The 17,092-nt window shown below is 37.0% G+C and overlaps 2 protein-coding genes across 2 annotated transcripts; one reads left to right on the top strand and one right to left on the bottom strand.

Moving 5' to 3' along the window:
* Window positions 1–3,499: 3,499 nt before the first annotated feature.
* Window positions 3,500–9,245, top strand: LOC101310618 (protein BONZAI 3-like). The gene is made up of 16 exons (XM_004302428.1): window positions 3,500–3,829; window positions 5,340–5,387; window positions 5,746–5,903; window positions 6,005–6,053; window positions 6,484–6,540; window positions 6,738–6,917; window positions 7,040–7,174; window positions 7,264–7,325; window positions 7,436–7,529; window positions 7,617–7,731; window positions 7,809–7,885; window positions 8,080–8,217; window positions 8,333–8,497; window positions 8,584–8,697; window positions 8,806–8,902; window positions 9,011–9,245. Exons 1-16 carry the CDS (start codon window positions 3,680–3,682, stop codon window positions 9,136–9,138), a joined length of 1,767 nt encoding a protein of 588 aa, XP_004302476.1. The 5' UTR covers window positions 3,500–3,679; the 3' UTR covers window positions 9,139–9,245.
* Window positions 9,246–10,854: 1,609 nt separating this feature from the next.
* On the bottom strand, window positions 10,855–14,379 carry LOC101310327 (cyclin-L1-1-like). Its single transcript, XM_004302427.1, has 9 exons — window positions 14,334–14,379; window positions 14,050–14,211; window positions 13,828–13,909; window positions 13,330–13,470; window positions 13,013–13,182; window positions 12,019–12,292; window positions 11,509–11,908; window positions 11,354–11,392; window positions 10,855–11,257 (listed from the first exon to the last, which is right to left on the bottom strand). The coding sequence occupies exons 2-9, from the start codon at window positions 14,199–14,201 to the stop codon at window positions 11,187–11,189; spliced, it is 1,329 nt and encodes a 442-aa protein (XP_004302475.1). The 5' UTR covers window positions 14,202–14,211; window positions 14,334–14,379; the 3' UTR covers window positions 10,855–11,186.
* Between the last annotated feature and the right edge of the window lie 2,713 nt (window positions 14,380–17,092).

The raw sequence follows: 17,092 nt of genomic DNA, 5'->3' as shown, positions 1-17,092 counted from the left end.
GAGAGAGAGAGAACAGAAATCGGTCTAATGGAGATGAAGACGGCAAACGTTAGATCAGAGAGAAGAAGGAAAAAGAATTAGGGTTAAAAGAATCATAAAAGTGAAATTAGAAAAATGAATTTTGTTATTAAGAAAATATATAAATATAAAAGAGTTGAAATTAGTTTTGATAAAGTGACAATGCCACGTAAGCTGTCACCTAAAGTGGACTCTAAGTGGTTCCCAAAAGATGGTTCACCTAGCATTACTTATGACAAAAAAAATCCATCATTTCATTAATTAGCAAATTGGTTGCAGGATGCATGTTTGTCTTGCCCTCATACCGAAACATGAAGATAAGGGCGCCGGTCGGTCGGGGAATGAAATAAAGATTCCTACAGAAGTTTAGAACAATCCAGAGAGTTAACTGACCGTTTCCGGGGACCCGGCCGGCCTCTCGTGCAAAAGCACCGAACAAACCAGAGATGCGCCTGAGGTGTAATCCATAATACAAGTCCCTTGCAGAAAAGTCCAATACTGTGTCTGTGAGCACCAAGAATTAGAAAATTCAACTTGTAGGATTGGTGCTGTATCTTCCTCTCTCTGGTTTGTAAAATCTTCAACAGGATAATTTGAAGGGTGGAGTAACTGTATTGACATTTTACTCGATGAATCTTCTGAGTAAGTTTCGAAACGATTAAGGATATATCACCTACAGTGGTATATATTTTCTTGAATAATCTTACTGAATAATTTTCTAGCTAGCTAAAACCGAGTATTCAAGTCCATCGCGCGTCTTCGCCAGTTTTCCATCACTTCAAAACTCACGAGCTAGCTTTGATTTCAGATCCGTCTCTACTCGATCTATTTTATTCTCTCTCTGATTATAAAATGGATATATGATCTCGTTGACTGACTTACGTTGATCGACTTTGACTTCCACGTCGATCCAACTTGTTTCCATACAAATACATGCTTAATTGCATACTACTATGATCATCTTGTCGGAAAAGTTTGGAATCGACTTGGGAATTTCCCGCCAATTTCAAATTAACTTGGCTCCGGAGACCATATATATATAGAGGATCAAAAGCGTACGTCCGCACTCGGCTTAAAGTGAGGACGTCCGTCCGTTCTATACCCTACTCCAGCAGTGTCCCTGACCACCTTTCCTCCCCGGCGAGTCCGTTTTTTTTCAGTTTTCCGGCGAGATCGACTTTGTTTGAAGTTTTGGATGATCTCGCCGGAAAACTGGAAAATAACGGACTCACCGAAGAGGGAAAATGGTCGGGGATGCTGCTGGAGTCTTCTAGGGTGGAGGCGCACTGTCGTCGGCGCCAGAAGGTAGAGAACGAATGGACATCCGCACTTTAAGGCCGGTGCGGACGTCCGCTCTGATCCGGCCTCTATATATATCATGCATATATGGTTGACTCTAAAATGGATAATACTTTGGGTACCAGTTGGTTGGAAATTGGAATACTTTGATTCCTCGAGACTAGCTAGCTAGTCGATGTAAATTATTGGATTATATATGTAGCATCATCATCCAGGTATTTCAATGCAATTATGCAGACATATTTTTCTACCAACTCGATCAAATAGTACTGGCAAAATGACGATGCAAGTGACGTTGTTTGTACTTAGTTACCAGGTAGTAAAATGAAAATCTATAGCAGTACGTAAAAGCTTCTTGAATCGGCCAATTTAGCTAGACAAGTTTGAACCACCACAGAACTAGATAGTATAAGAATACACCATATATATATATATGTATATATATATATATATATATACAGGACCTTCTAATGAGGGATCCTTTTTTTTTTACTATATATGAGGGATGAGGGATTACACCAACTTTTTCATTAGAAGGACCCTATATATATATATAAATATATACACGTTCAGTTTATGACCGAATATCTAGAACTAGAATTCAGAATATTAATGTACGTCGTAACAATTATATATAGAGATATGAGTGTGTGTTTTGCTGCAATACACAGTAAACTATTGCATTTGGTAAACTAGGATACATACACTAGCTAGAGATATACATATATACAGTAGAGTAATACACAGTAAACTTTATGCCCATTTCCACTGGTTTATTAATTGGGTGGTACAGACGAGCAATTGGAAAGTAATTAGGCTCTGATCAAAAATGTGAAAGTACGAGCTAGTCACGAAACCATAATCTGTTTTAAACATATTTATATACCCGGCCTTTTGAAGAGGAGATCGAGTCCTGAAAACATAGCTTTTGAGGATCCGTTCTTCACCTCGCTTTTGCCGATGACAATCCAACGCATAACAGGTTGATCCACGCATATATGCGATGGACGCTTTGAAGATAACTTTCTTTTAGAAATTCAAATAAAGAAATGAATAAACGTTTCCTAGAAATCCCAGTTTTTTAAACTATCTTCCACTTAATTTTTCTTAATTTCTTTTGCGAAGATACACCATGCCTTATATTGATAAGATAGAAGTAAAAAACAATTTGAGTGCGAAAAAAAGTTAGAAAAACGTACATCATTTCTATGCTGAAAACCATAAAAAGGAGAGTAGCTAGCTAGTAACCATTAAACAACAAGTGTTAGGCGTACCTGACTTATCAAATACCTTTAGTCCACCCTATGCAGAAGGCGTCTCTCGGACGGAGAACAGATCGAAGAAGCTGAATCTGACTCCTCCATGTCCACTAGAACCACCATAAGACTATTCCAGGATCAAGAGCCGATGAGTTTTAAAACTCTTCGATCTTCTATGCCTTCTTATGCCACCAGAAGTAACTCTAATCATCCATGAATGAATGTATGTCCATCATTTCTGTTTAATGTTTTAATCGTATGGTTGGATAACATCAAGCAGATTTATTATTCATCAACAAAAAAAACAAACTACAAATGTAAATAGTTGATATCACTTAATAAACGTGACCTGAAAGATTAAGATTCTTTTTATAATTCTAATCATAAGTTTTTATTTATCATCACTTAATAATACGTGTTATACTTTTCACTCTTTTTTCAAGTATCAAAGCACACAGATTATTACTCGTAATAATACGCGCTATACCTTTCACTCTCTTGTTCCGACACCATTATCGCTTGTGTTCTTCCTCACTACCTCGTCCCTACCGTTGATCCATTCCATATCAATCAGCCAGAAAACATAAAGAAAAGCCGTGTTTCTATCGATAAACTTAATTTCCTGTTACTGAAATAGGCAAAAAATACCGTGCCCACATCACCAAAACTCGACATCTCACCAAATTTTACTAAGTATAGCTAAAACCACCCACACTACCTACTCTCCCTTTACTAGTCTCGTGACATATTTAGCTTCAAAAACGAAAAATATATATATAAGTCTAATTTCAACAAGAATTTGGTTTTCTTTGTAAACAAATAATTAAATTCGCAACAATTTCCAAGCAAAATAAGGCAAAGAACATTGTCAGAGTTTTATCCAAGAAGGATTTTATTTTTTATATCAGATTATTTCTGCAACCGCGTCTGTTGAAGTAGCAGGCTTTATTTCCGGTCCGGTAAGCTTCGACGAAGACTCCTAAACGTCGTAGCACTCTCTTATATATAAAACCCTGCGAGACGATAAAGATTTAGGGTTTTGAATTCGTAACAGAGAGAAAGAAAAGCAGAAGAAGAAGAAGAAGAAGAAGAGAGGTTTAGAGATGGGAGGGTGTTTTTCCGACGTGAAAGGTGGCAAGCAAGCAGTGGGTGGGGGCCATCAGAGGCCCATCAACAGGGACGGCGACGTAAACGACGCCGTTGAGCTCTTTAACCGCGCTCGTGGGGTTGAATCACTATGCACTCCTCTCGAGGTAACCTACATTTTGCCCCAATCTTACTGTTTTGGCTTCTTTAAAACCCTAGAACATATCCGATTGATTTTTGTTTATCTTTTGGTAAAACAACAGGATTGATATTTCTGTGGTTCTGGGTTTGTCTAGATTCTGTAAAGATTGAAACTTTTTTATCGATGCGTGTAAAGATTGAAACTTGAAACTTGCCCAGAAAACTGAATAGCTTGGTTCCTCTGTTCTTGAAACTAATAATCTCATATTTTATTAGCATGGTGAATTTTTAATTTATAATCAGTTTCATGTAATTTGGCCTGGTCAATCTGTTTTCAATATATAGTTTTTTGTTTATTATAATGTATAGAATGTTTTTTGAGCCAACTGAAAAAGGAACTTTGATTCCTAAACTTTGTGCTATGATCTTTCTGGAAAGTAAAGACGGCATGATTGTTGATTAAAGTATTGTGGTTTATCAAAACTGGTGTGCCTGAGTTCAAGATGGCATGCTGCGGGTCAATTTTGCCAATGACTTTTGTGTTCCATTTTGAAACCACTACTGTCTTGCCCCGAATTGCAGCCTGTATTCTGTTGCAACCTGGTCTGCAAGCAAGTCTTCTTGAATGTTCAACACGAAAGTTTCTATGTTGTTCACTATAGATTTAAAACTCAAAACTGTGTTCAACTGTATAAAATTGCTGTGTTTGTCTTGCACACAACACCATTGTCAATTACCAAGTAATGTGACATCCTGTTCAGATTATTTGCATACATTATCGGTATTTTACGTGACTGGCTTCTTAGGCTGCATGTTGATTGAGTACTGCACCTCGACCACCTTGTCTGCAAAAAGCCTACAACATTCTCTCAGAAACAGAACATTAGCTAGATTCTGATTTATCTTATGCCAATTTGACTTGAGAGCATAGGACAAAACCGTTGATTGATATTAAAATATTGTTTGTCACTTGGAGGTGTGAGAAAAGTCATAATACTGTGCTACTTATAAAGAGCATAGGTGCCACTTATAAAGAGACTCCATCATTCTAGTGGATGTGGAGTTGTGGTAAGGTCTCCATCATCAGAATGACAATCTGTATACCCGGGCCATTTCAAGAATATCAGTAGGCCTCGATCCATTTTGTACCACTTGCTTTTGCTCTGTCTTTCAATACATTATTTAATGGTTTATATATCAACTGACTAAAATTGGTTACTGCTACTCCTAGAGGATTCACTCTGCAGTATTCGGCCTAGCTTGAGACAGTAATGAACCTTTAAGCTGGACAATGTAATGAAGCTGTAATGGACTATGAAGTACAATACTCAATATTATTTGCCATCTGGTCTGGTAGAAGTAATTAAGTGCCTTAAGATTATGACTGCTTTAAACTTTGGTGTACGTTTGATGGATGTGATAAGTCTGGTGTCTTTGCACTCGTAATTGATGGTTCTCTTCATTTTCTTATATTCTAGTCGGACCTCCTGTTTCCTTCTTTGGAATTTAATGTTGGATTTCGTGTCTGTGTTGCAGTTATCACTGTCAGCAACTAACTTGATTGATCGGGACATTGCATCAAAGGTATGTTTATATATCCATATCGATATAGCAGTAATTGATACAGCTAAAGCTTAATCAGCACTTTTCACTCCAAATTTTCTTATAACTGTTTATCATGGTTATTACAATACTGCAAACTGAAGAACGTAAATTGAGTACATGAGCATGACCTGTTTATCTTGCTTTATCATGTCAATAATTGTTATTACTACAACACCCTTACACATTGAAGGCCTAGCATAGTTCTTATCAATCAAGAACAAATATAATGAATATTTTCTCTTTGATACAGTTCTATGTTATGTATTACATCACATTTAACATGGGTACTCTGTCATGGTAATGAATAGTTCTTTTAACATCTGTTATTTTGTTTCAGAGTGATCCCATGGTCGTGGTTTATGTGAAGAAAGGAGATGGTTTTCTAGGTAAGCTAGAGGAGCTAGGGAGAACTGAAGTGATAATGAATAATTTGAGTCCAGCATGGATTGAGAAAATTACAGTTTCCTATCAGTTCGAGGTTGTGCAGCCATTGATGTAAGTCTCATATTTCTTTTCTTAGCCGCATATAAGTTGTGTTGGTTTGATTAGGCTGCTTCCCTGACCTTTCCTTTTTTCTTGTTTTGTGTTCAACCCAGATTCCAGGTCTATGATGTCGATACGAAATATCACAATGTAAACGTAAAGGTATTCCATTTCTTCTATCAAGGCTTCTATAAACATAATTCTGAATTGTTATAAACCATGCTATTTTTCGAACTCTACAGTTGTTCAGGTTTCAAACCATGAAGGTGTAGTAAATTGCTTACATCTCAAATACATTGAATTGGCAAGAAATATATATTAATTAAACAACCCGAAGAAGTGTACTAGTATATGTGTGGTTGGGCATAGCCCTAGGATTGTGCACATTTTGCAAAATCTAGGAATAATATGGAACAAATTAGGACATCAGGCGTGATGGAAGCAACAGTAAAACAACTCCTTCAAAAGTTCTTTTGTCTTTTGCTGTTTATGATCTATAAATTTTGCATCATGGTGCGAATATAAACCATACGTGAACTCTAAATAAAGGCAGAGTTTACTTTCTTAATCATCTCATTGTGTTGCATTGCAGACACTGAAGTTGGAGGATCAGGAATTTCTTGGGGAAGGCAGTTGCAATCTTTCAGAGGTAAACTACTTTCAGATAAAGAGAGTTCATGAAAATAGGTCATTTCATTGGGGTGTTGCACTATGTATGAAGATAGTGTCAAAATCATAATTGTTATTGCAATTTCAGTTTGTTTGTCTTGTACTGCAAAAATGTTTTATCATTTGCTAAATGGTAAGATGTATTGTGTATGTAAACATGTTCTTTTCTAATTGCAGATAGTGACAAAACAAAGTCGAAGTGTAACCTTGAAGCTGCATAACAGAAGCGGGCGTGGAGGTACGAGAAACTTAGGAACACTCACTGTCCATGCTGAAGAAACTATGGCTTCGAAGAGTGTTGTTGAGATAAAGTTTTGTTGTTCCCAATTGGAAAACAAAGACTTCTTCTCTAAAAGTGTACGCCTTATGAAACCGATTTTTAAGATCTTTTTCATTTCATACATAGTATTATTCTTTTTTTTTTTTTTTTTGGTTTGGTTTAGTGATTCTTATATATCTTTTTGACTTCTTTACTATAGGATCCTTTCTTAAGAGTATCAAGAATTGTTGAGAGTGGAAGTTCTGTTCCAATTTGTAAGACTGAAGTAGTGGATAACAATTTAAATCCAGTTTGGAAACCACTGTCCCTGAGTATGCAGCAGTTTGGAAGCAAGGTAAGCTTGCCAATTCTGCTCACCTGTTAAATACGGTTAGTTGATTGACAATTAAGGTAGAATATTTATGCAACTTAAATTTGGTGCAGGATAATCCATTAATCATCGAGTGCTTTGATTTCAACAGTAATGGCAATCATGTTCTTATTGGGTAATTATTAAAACTATTGGTTCTTTTTTCACTTTTATCTCAACTTTGTACTTTTGCCTGTAAAAGGCAGACAACCAACCTTTTTCAATTTGCCTCTTTGTCTAATTTAGGAAACTTCAAAAATCTGTGGCAGACCTGGAGAGATTATTCAAAGAAAGAAGTAGGGTGAATTTTGTCATTCCATCTTCTCTTGGTTGTGAAAAGGTGTTTATTCAAGCTTGCATTCTAGTTCATATACTTGTAGCATACATGTAAATGTACTCACTGTTTGTTAATAATATGGTGTTGTAGTTGTCAAAGGGTCAGTTGTTTGTGGATCAATTTAATGAGAAGCAGCAGTTCAGCTTTGTCGATTATATTTCCAGTGGGTTTGAGCTTAACTTCATGGTTGCTGTTGACTTTACTGGTAAGAATTGAGCGGCACTATTGAAATGTTTATCATTCCAATCTATTTGCATGCCTTGATACTGAATTTTGTCACAGCTTCAAATGGAGATCCTCGAAAACCTGATTCGTTGCACTACATTGATACATATGGCCGGTTGAATTCTTACCAGCAGGTTAGCAAATGTGGTGCTTTAATAACTAAGACTTTGGTTATATATTTTTCCTTTTAGTAATTAACAAATGTCTGATAACATGCAACACAATATGTGTTCTTTGATTTAAAGAAATAACCATAGAAGGAATCTTCTGTGAGTAATAGTTGAGTGGTATCTGTAAATGTAATCAAGTTTATTTTTGCATTTTGCAGGCAATAACAGAAGTTGGGGAAGTTATTCAGTTTTATGATGCTGATAAACGTTTTCCTGCTTGGGGCTTTGGAGGAAGGACAGCTGGAGGGCCTGTGTCGCACTGTTTTAACTTGGATGGAACTGCAACTGGCTTTGAGGTAGATTAAGAGTCTGGTTCCTCACATATGGCATTCTACTCTGGTTTGCAAACTTACATACCAAGTCACTGACCAATGAATTTTTTTTATGTTGGTGATTGTTTCATTTATTTAGGTTGAAGGAGTTGAAGGCATAATGACTGCTTATGCCAGTGCCCTACACAATGTTACTCTATCAGGACCCACTGTCTTTGGCCCAGTGGTTAATAGGGCTGCAGAGATTGCTGGCAATTCTCTATTCCACAGCAACAATAAGTACTATGTGTTGCTGATTATAACGGTAAGAGAAGGATGAATTTTATTTGCAAGTGTTTGTTTTATGTGAGATCTCTTTTATTGAGGTGACATAAATGCCACCTTTTATAGGATGGGATCCTTACAGACCTCCAGGAAACAACAGATGCTTTTGTGAGGGCATCTGATCTTCCCCTCTCAATTCTAATAGTTGGAGTAGGAACAGCGGATTTTAAACAAATGGAGGTATGCTTTTGTTTCTTTTTACGAGTCATCTCTTTCTCCTGATGCTACATATGTTGGAATTTCAACAACTAGAATTCTGAATGCCCATGTGAATATTGTATTTGGCAGATTCTCGATGCTGATAATGGACAGCGATTATCAAGTTCAACAGGTCGTGTGGCTACAAGAGACGTCGTACAGTTTGTTCCTATGAGAGATGTGCATAGTAAGTCCCAAACATCTCTATTTTTCCTCTCCACAACATTAATCATGTTCATATGCATTGAAGCTATTTATTCTGAATTAAAACAAAAACTCATTGTGGTTTTAGCAGGTGGGCGAATTTCGGCTCTTCAATCTCTTCTCGAAGAGCTGCCTGGACAGTTCTTGAGCTACATGCGCGCCAGAGACATCAAGCCTCTCACTTTCAATGCAACCCAACCATCTGCTCCACAACTTTAGAACAGCGAACAGTGTTCTAGTATCAGCACCCCTAAAGTTCGTCTAGATATGTAGATGAAATTGACCGGTGATTAGTTAGCACTTATGTCTTCCTCTTACAAAGGGCAGAAATTTAGCAACTTAAATCTCTAGAATCTAGAATCTCTCACAAATTTTAAAAGGATTCATCTTTGTAGTTTGTCAATATTATTATCAAGACTTTACAGGAAGTAGTTCATATGCATTGCATTACAAAGCTCCCAAATCCATTTTTATCTTCTTTCCGATCATTTCATTGAGCAAGGGGAGTTCTACAGTCAGTACAGTACAAGCAGGAAACCCATTTTGTATTTTGGGTTTTTTACACACCAGTGTCCAGACAAATTTAAAGATTTTTAAAGTTATTATTATTCTAGAATGAATAATGAAATTGGACACAAACTGACAACACACTCATTTTCGAGTATTAATTCTTGTTGTTAGAGAGAAAGGTCATATGCAACTAATCAATCTCAATAAAAGCCTATCAATTCCCTGCGGTCGTGCTGGTGATCTAGGATTACAGAATTTACAGTATTCCAATAATCTGCGAAGCCTTTCTCATTTCTGGCGACGAGAATAAGCATATAGTAAACGTCTGCATTAGCGGATCCAGGATAAAAAATATACATGGGTTAATTGTAACAACAAATTTTTTTAACGAATATCAACGGTGTGGGACACTTTGTTCATCAGACATTCATAAATGGTATGCACTTAAGCCCACGACAAATTCATAATCAACAAATTAATTCAAAGATTCAACTTATTAAACTACTTACGAATATACAAGTGTTCAAAGATGAAAACCAAGGAGACGAAATTGGGCAGTGAGATAAATATTTTCTTCTCTCTTCTTCACCGAAACCGGTAACATCTAGAGAGTTAGCTTGGGACAAAGACTCATTAATGGCGATCCTTCATCACAAAGAAGTCGTGGACAACCAGCAAATGATGAAGTCAATAAGAGTCGCGATTATGAATTTAGGGCTGAGGAAGGGGGAAGACAGACAGAGGGCTATTGATATTAGGAATTGAGAAAATGCTAGTCGCTGCTCTCCAGCATCTTAATTCAGGGTGTGGTGAAGTATGTAACCCTTCAAGCCTTAATCAATTAAGATTATATGTGAAGTAGCTTAATTAAGTAGGGGAGAACCTTAAATAGAACAACATCTAAAAAAAGTATGATAGAGCCTCCGCATCTATACTTATGAATTAGGAAGAACCTTCATATCACGTCTGAAAAATAAATAAATTAGGCTTGATTAAGGTTAAGCTGCGTGCGTTAGAAGTAGGGTAATCCTTCAAGCCTCAATTAAAATTAGATGTGAAGTAGGTTGTTTTTTTTGTTTTTTTTTATTTTTACTTACTTGTGAAATGACTAAAGGTTCACTTAGGCTTAAGCCCAGATGAGCCTGGGGCTGGATCCGCCAGTGAGACGTAGGCCAACCACTGCTGGGTCAATGATGCTTGGAATAGGCTTCCACACGACATTGATGCCGCCGGCAACAACAGCGATGAGAGGGAGGAGAAGAGCAAGTACTGCGACGAGGATCTACGGCGCATCACCATCAGTGACTGTTGATTTCTATGCCAATGTTGTAGCTTGAGTCTAGAACCTTGAAGGATGAGACTGCATGAATGGTGTTTATATAGTAGTTGGTTGTATTTGATATTGATTTAGCAAAGAAATTAAATCTTCGACTAAAGATAGAGGTGATAGATTTGCTATATAAATTTTGGATGCTTTTCAAGTTAAGACGGACATTATGAAATCACAAACATTTCTACTTTTCCACTCCACAACATCCATCATGTTCATACGGATTGAACCTATTTCTCAAAGAGCTGCCGAGGTATTTAAAGATTACTCAGACAAGCCCTTTTTTTTTCATCGTCAAAACGTCTGCCTTTCCCTGGCCCTTCAACAGGAAATCACTTTCTTTTCTGCGAAACTGTGTCAACATGCAATCAAGTATTTGAATTGTACAAGTTTAATCAAGCGAAACCGAGATGAATACATTCACCATTCAGGCATAGGGGTGATGTCTATAGCGATCCTTCTCCCTTGAAGAATACGAGGAACTGTGGTAGTCACGGTCTGCAAAATAACGATACATGTCAGATTATTAGGCTCAACCACATTTTATTTTTCTTTGGGGGAAAAAACAGCCTTCATATTTTCTAATCTAATTACCTCTTGATGAGAAATGTCTTGATTTCTCTGAATGCCCCCCTGCAACCACAAAAGTTAAAGACAAAAATGTTTAGAATAGACAAAGTCGTGAGCGAAAGGCAGGAAGATGGATATATTGTATGAAAGTGGTGGATGAAATATATAAAGTGACCAACCTGAATCTTTGGCTCTGTCCTTAGAACGACGACCTCGGTCCTTGGTTCTATCCCTCTCAGCTTCCTCTCTATCTCCCCGATCACGATCTCGTACCTTTATTCTATCCTTGTCCCTCTCTCTTTCCCTATCCCTGTCCCTATCCCTATCCCTGTCCCTGTCCCTGTCCCTGTCCCTGCTTTTGCTTTGTTCAGTCTTGGATTTCATATTCAGATCTTCTCTTACCTCTAAATCAACAGGCAAGCTCTTAGATTCATCATCACTTTCTTTAGAATCCTTTACCTTATCGGAGGCTGTTATGCTTACACCCTTTGATCCAGAGGATTCAGGATTGGCTACAGCTGTTGGCGCCTTTGAATTAGATGTATCAGCAACAGTTGATGGGCTACTCTTAGGAACTTCCTATGGACCAACAATGAAAATAGACTCTGCGTTAGCAATAGAATATCTAAATAGTATATAGCAGGTTTTATTTATCCTAAAGTTCATAGGGGCAAAGACAAAGCTCATACCTTTGAATCTGGCTGGGACTGTGAATTCCATTTGTTGCTAGAAAATGTAAATGAATCTCCATCATTACAGACCGGAATATACTGAGCTTTAGGAAGACTATACAGATGAGCAAGAACCCTACAAACTTCATCAATCCCTGATTTGTCAGCATCAAATACCTTCCACCAAGGGGGATTCTCAGGAAGGGGGACATGAAACCTCCGAGCAGCGGCATACACAACACCACAAGCAACAACCTCACTCTTGAATCGAACACACAAAGTTGTACGCAAGCTGCTCCAAATAAAAGTTGAGAAACAATAAGAATTAAACCAATAGCATAAAGTTCATGAGATCATTCTAGTGAAAAGCAAAATCAAATGCCATTTAAAAACCATAAACCTTTGAAAGCTCGGAGTCAAATCCATTACTAGTTGCAGACGAGTTCTTAAGTCCTTTCCTTTTCTAAATTAGCTTTATTGATCTATCCCCCTATTAGAGACCCAACTTTTGATTTTGACATGCTACACCATTCCAGTTTTCTAGATAGACATGCAACCCATATAAATACGGCATGAAATCTACTCTACACAACAGAGTTCAAACTCTAATGGTTCTAAAACAGTTTTTAAAATAGCTATTTCCATCTATTTAAAGTAAACTGCTGTATCAATAGGCATCACATTATGAACTTTCTTGTCTACACCCAGATATCCCCAAAACCGCTTGACAGGTCCTGACTAAAAACTGGGGCCTCCTAACTCTACGATCTTTAAGAGGCAGGAATCTCTAGCAAATGAGGGATTTCCGACCCCATACCAGGTGGGAGCAAACATGGTCGGCTAAACATTCCACTAACACTCATTGGTATAATAAAAGAGTAATAGACTAACATCTCCAGGTAAAACAGATAATTGTAAATAAACAAACACACCTACTTCAAATTCAAAAGTTATAAGTTAAATATCAAGACCAACAAAACAAAAAAGAAATTGGTTTCTGATGAAAAAGCACCTGTCATTTGCTAAATTCCAGGCTTCTTGCGTTAGCTCTGGAGGTGATTCAAGAGTGGCAAGGTAATTCGAAATGAACTTGTGGGGATGCTCAACATGGCAAATGAAACCCATCTCTTTCAAAATATGTCTCTCTGTTCTACTCAACTCCACCTTCAAGTCTGAATACTCCTGCCAAAAACAAAACGAAAACCATGAGTTCTATAAGAGCAACGTAAATATGCTGCTTCGCAATAAATCTGATGCTTTTGGCTCAGAAGGAGGATAATCGGAAACATTGTTGACACGTGATACGCATAACAAACATGAGCTACTGACCTTTGATTGTGGATCCAAATGCTCAATGGGTAAGTTCTCCCTCCTGCATTCCACTCTGTGGAAAACAATAATCACCTGTCTAGCTTTCTTAGGACATTCCTCCAGCTTTGATGCAAGCCAAAGACAACTAGCAGCAACTTTCTACAAAAGAAAATCAAATCCGGCAAAATCATTACTAACACATAACGTATGATATTCCGCTTCTTACAATCCCCTAAAACAAGTATCTTTCTTTTGAAAAACCAAGAAACTACAAAAGCAGCCTATTCATTGTACAGCACTATTTCATCTTCACTAACCAAAACAAAAACACTACAACATGGAGACCTATATGGACCTACTAAAAGTACAAAAACACAAATTCCAAAATCAAAACAGAATCACCTTAGTTCTCAAAATCAGAAAAACTCCTAATCTTCTTAACTTCTCACAATCTCTGAGAATCCAAACAAATGGCCAATCAAGCAACAACTCTATAAACACGAAAGTAAAATGTACCTTGACATGGAAGCGTGCAAACGACTTCTTGCAATAGAAACGATGAAACAAAACCTGACCAGTGGCCATAACAGCCTGAGGCCTGCAATTCATCAAATTTTAACAAACAAATTTTACTTTTTTCGGCCCGAAAATTCGAAACAAACATCACTCTTGTACAATTATGAACAATTAATTAAAAAATTAAAGTAAAAATTGAAACTTTGGAGATAGAACACGTACATTCTGAGCAAAATGCCGCTCTCCTGGATCAAATCACAGCCGTAGATTCTGAGCGTGGTCTCGGTAGCTGCATCTATGCCGTCCCTTCTCGACGGCGTGTTCTCCAGCTCGTCGTCGCTCAGATAGAACGTGTCTATCGCCGTGTAAATCATCGCCGAAACCCTAACAATCATCACCGCACAGAACGAAAAGAAAATCAATGAAATTGAATCCGAAATCGAATTGAGCTGATATTCAAATAGTTGAAATCGAAACTGAGGAGATTAACGAAGCTGAGCCCCTACCTCTTCTTTTTCTTCGAATCCAGAGAGAGAACCAGTGCTGCGGTTTTGGGGTTTTGAACTTTGAAGCGGAGCTTCTTTTATTTTTTATTTTCTTTCGGGTCGGATCTGCTTAGCCGGCCTATTTGATTTGGACCCAATTAAAAGCTCAAAGTGTTGGGGATCACGTGAATACCAACATACCCCATTTCTCTCTCCCAAAAATTTAATTTTTTTTTACCCCACCTATGGTCAAACTTAACGTTAACCGAAAACAACATTGTTAGTCAAATAAAAGGGCTGACTGAAACTTGTGGTGGGCAGGTGTGCCACGTCAACTCGGTGAAATTTCACCATGTGAACCCAAGAATTTTCTCGTTAAAATAGATACTGGACCTCCTTCAATTTTTTAATATTTGGCAACCCAGTTTAACTTTTTTTGGCTATTAAATTCATTTCACCTGCTTCAGTTCTGAGGTTTACATCATTTCAGTCTCGTTTTCTTAATTTTGAAAATTTACTCCTTTTATTTTTCAATTGTCCCATGTGCATTTGCTATGATTATGTTCAATTTGGAACATGAAATCTTAGAAATGAGGCCTTAAAATGTGATTTTTGTCATTAAATGATTATTTTAACCTTTTAAAGTGAACCATAAATTCAAAATTAACAAAATCTTTAACAAATAGCTGATAAAATAAAATAAAAAATTCAGGGATGAATATTCAAAATTGAGGGGCTAATGACTGAAATTGAGTTAACTTTAAACCTCAAGAGGGTAAAATGAATTTAATCATGTTTTTTTTTTAGGAAAATTCTACAATGTGTTATTGCATGTCATGCATCAACTTGGTCCTAAAGTTGTAAAATTGGTCGTTAAAGTAGTAATACTAATCTACAAAGTTGTAATTGAGTCCTTAAAGTTGTAAAAACTCATATTTACAACATTAGTCCTCTAAGTGGTAAAATGTGTCGTTAAAGTGGTAATTTAGTCCTCAAAGTGATAAAAGAAAAGTTGATGCAACATTGAGGACTCAATTACCACTTTAAGGACACATTTTACCACTTAGATGACTAATGTTGTAAATATGAGTTTTTACAACTTTAAGGACTCAATTACAATTTTGAGGATTAATATTACTACCTTAAGGACTCATTTTACAACTTTAGGACCAAGTTGATGCATGACATGCATCAACACACCATAGCCTTACCCTTGTTTTTAATAGATGAATATATATTAACCACCTTACTAGGTCTCACACGGGACAAGTACAACACAAGAGCATATTTAGCTCGCTAAAAAAATCAGTTGCTCTCATTGGGGAATATCGCCGGTAATGTGATCATAGTTGTGCTTAGGAAAATCAAGACAAATTATCAGAAGACCAGGAGATTAGACAAAAAAAAAAGAATCCGAAGACCAAAAGAAACCAAAACGACAAAGCAGAACCATATATTTGTTGATAGGACCAAAATAAGCAAACTTAAACAAAGCGAAGTATCATCAACAAAGAATATTTCTAGAGAGAGAGGCTCCTCCTTCTCTCCATAAATCTTCTTCTAGGTCAGCCGTTTTGAACACATTCCCACCCTACATACCCACTCCTCCCACCACCTTTTCCCTAGTCGCCTTTACCTCCATCTCCACCCTTACCCAACCTCATTGATCAACCAGATTTGCCCATGTCACCATCTACCAACTCTATCTCTTTCCTTTCATGAGATTTGCAAAGATGGAATGATCTCTGTACGTCTCCACTCTTACCCCCTCTCCGTCTTGTGTTTCCTCCTTCTCCACAAACCAAACTTGCTCCACCATTGGAAGGTTTTAGCTACGGTGAGTTCCATATCCACTCTCTTCTCCACCACTAAGCAAGCTTTTGCTCGTTGGCGATTTCTTGTCCAATCTAAAGAGGCTGTTCAGATTGTTTTTTCGATCACTGTCTCTATGGTTACTTGTGAGTCATGCGTACGCGTGTGTTCCATCCGGCGGAGGAGTGATGCGATGTGGTTCTACGATGGTTGCTATCGTTCATGAAGGGGATCGAATTTGGCAGTGGGATGTCGCAGCCGTAGATCCTATTGTGGAAGTGTAATAGCTAGGAATCTAAGGTTTGTAGTTTTTATTTGGGCCCAATGTGGATTTTAATTATGCATGCAATGGGCCTCTTTTGTTGGGGCCTATGTGCCTCTTATTCTAGGCCTCTATGTGTCTCTTGTACTTTATCTGATCATTATGATCTTGTAATAGAATGAATTTGGATAGTGCTATATATTAACACATCATATTTTATTATTTACACACTCCTTTTCTGATGTGGATCAATTATAAAGCAACTTTAAGAGGTAATTTCGTAAACACAATCAAATTTATAGTATTATGAAAATGCATGAGGTGTGTGAATAGCAAAATAGGGTGTGTTAATAACATGAGTTCTGCTACGTGCACCAAAAATTTATACCAAATTACGTGGCAACCTACGTGGCATATACATGTCATCACACTCAATTGAAAAATTTCAGTATATTTGGTTTTCTTAATTAATAAATAATCCTAAAAATCTAATAATAATAATAATTAGTTTCCTTATGTGAATCAATTGAAAAATTTCAGTATATTTGGTTTTCTTAATTAATAAGTAATCCTAAAAATCTAATAATAATAATAATTAGTTTTCTTATGTGAATGAAATACTGATGGGATTAACCTAGAGCTAGAAGTCTAATCATCAAACACATCCAAGAATATGCAGCCGCATTTGTCTTTCTTGGTTTTTTTA

Source organism: Fragaria vesca, linkage group LG6, assembly GCF_000184155.1.
Source record: "Fragaria vesca subsp. vesca linkage group LG6, FraVesHawaii_1.0, whole genome shotgun sequence".
Classification (NCBI taxonomy): domain Eukaryota; kingdom Viridiplantae; phylum Streptophyta; class Magnoliopsida; order Rosales; family Rosaceae; genus Fragaria; species Fragaria vesca.
Note: the sequence above shows the minus strand (reverse complement) of the source record. Positions and strands in the feature narration are given on the sequence as shown.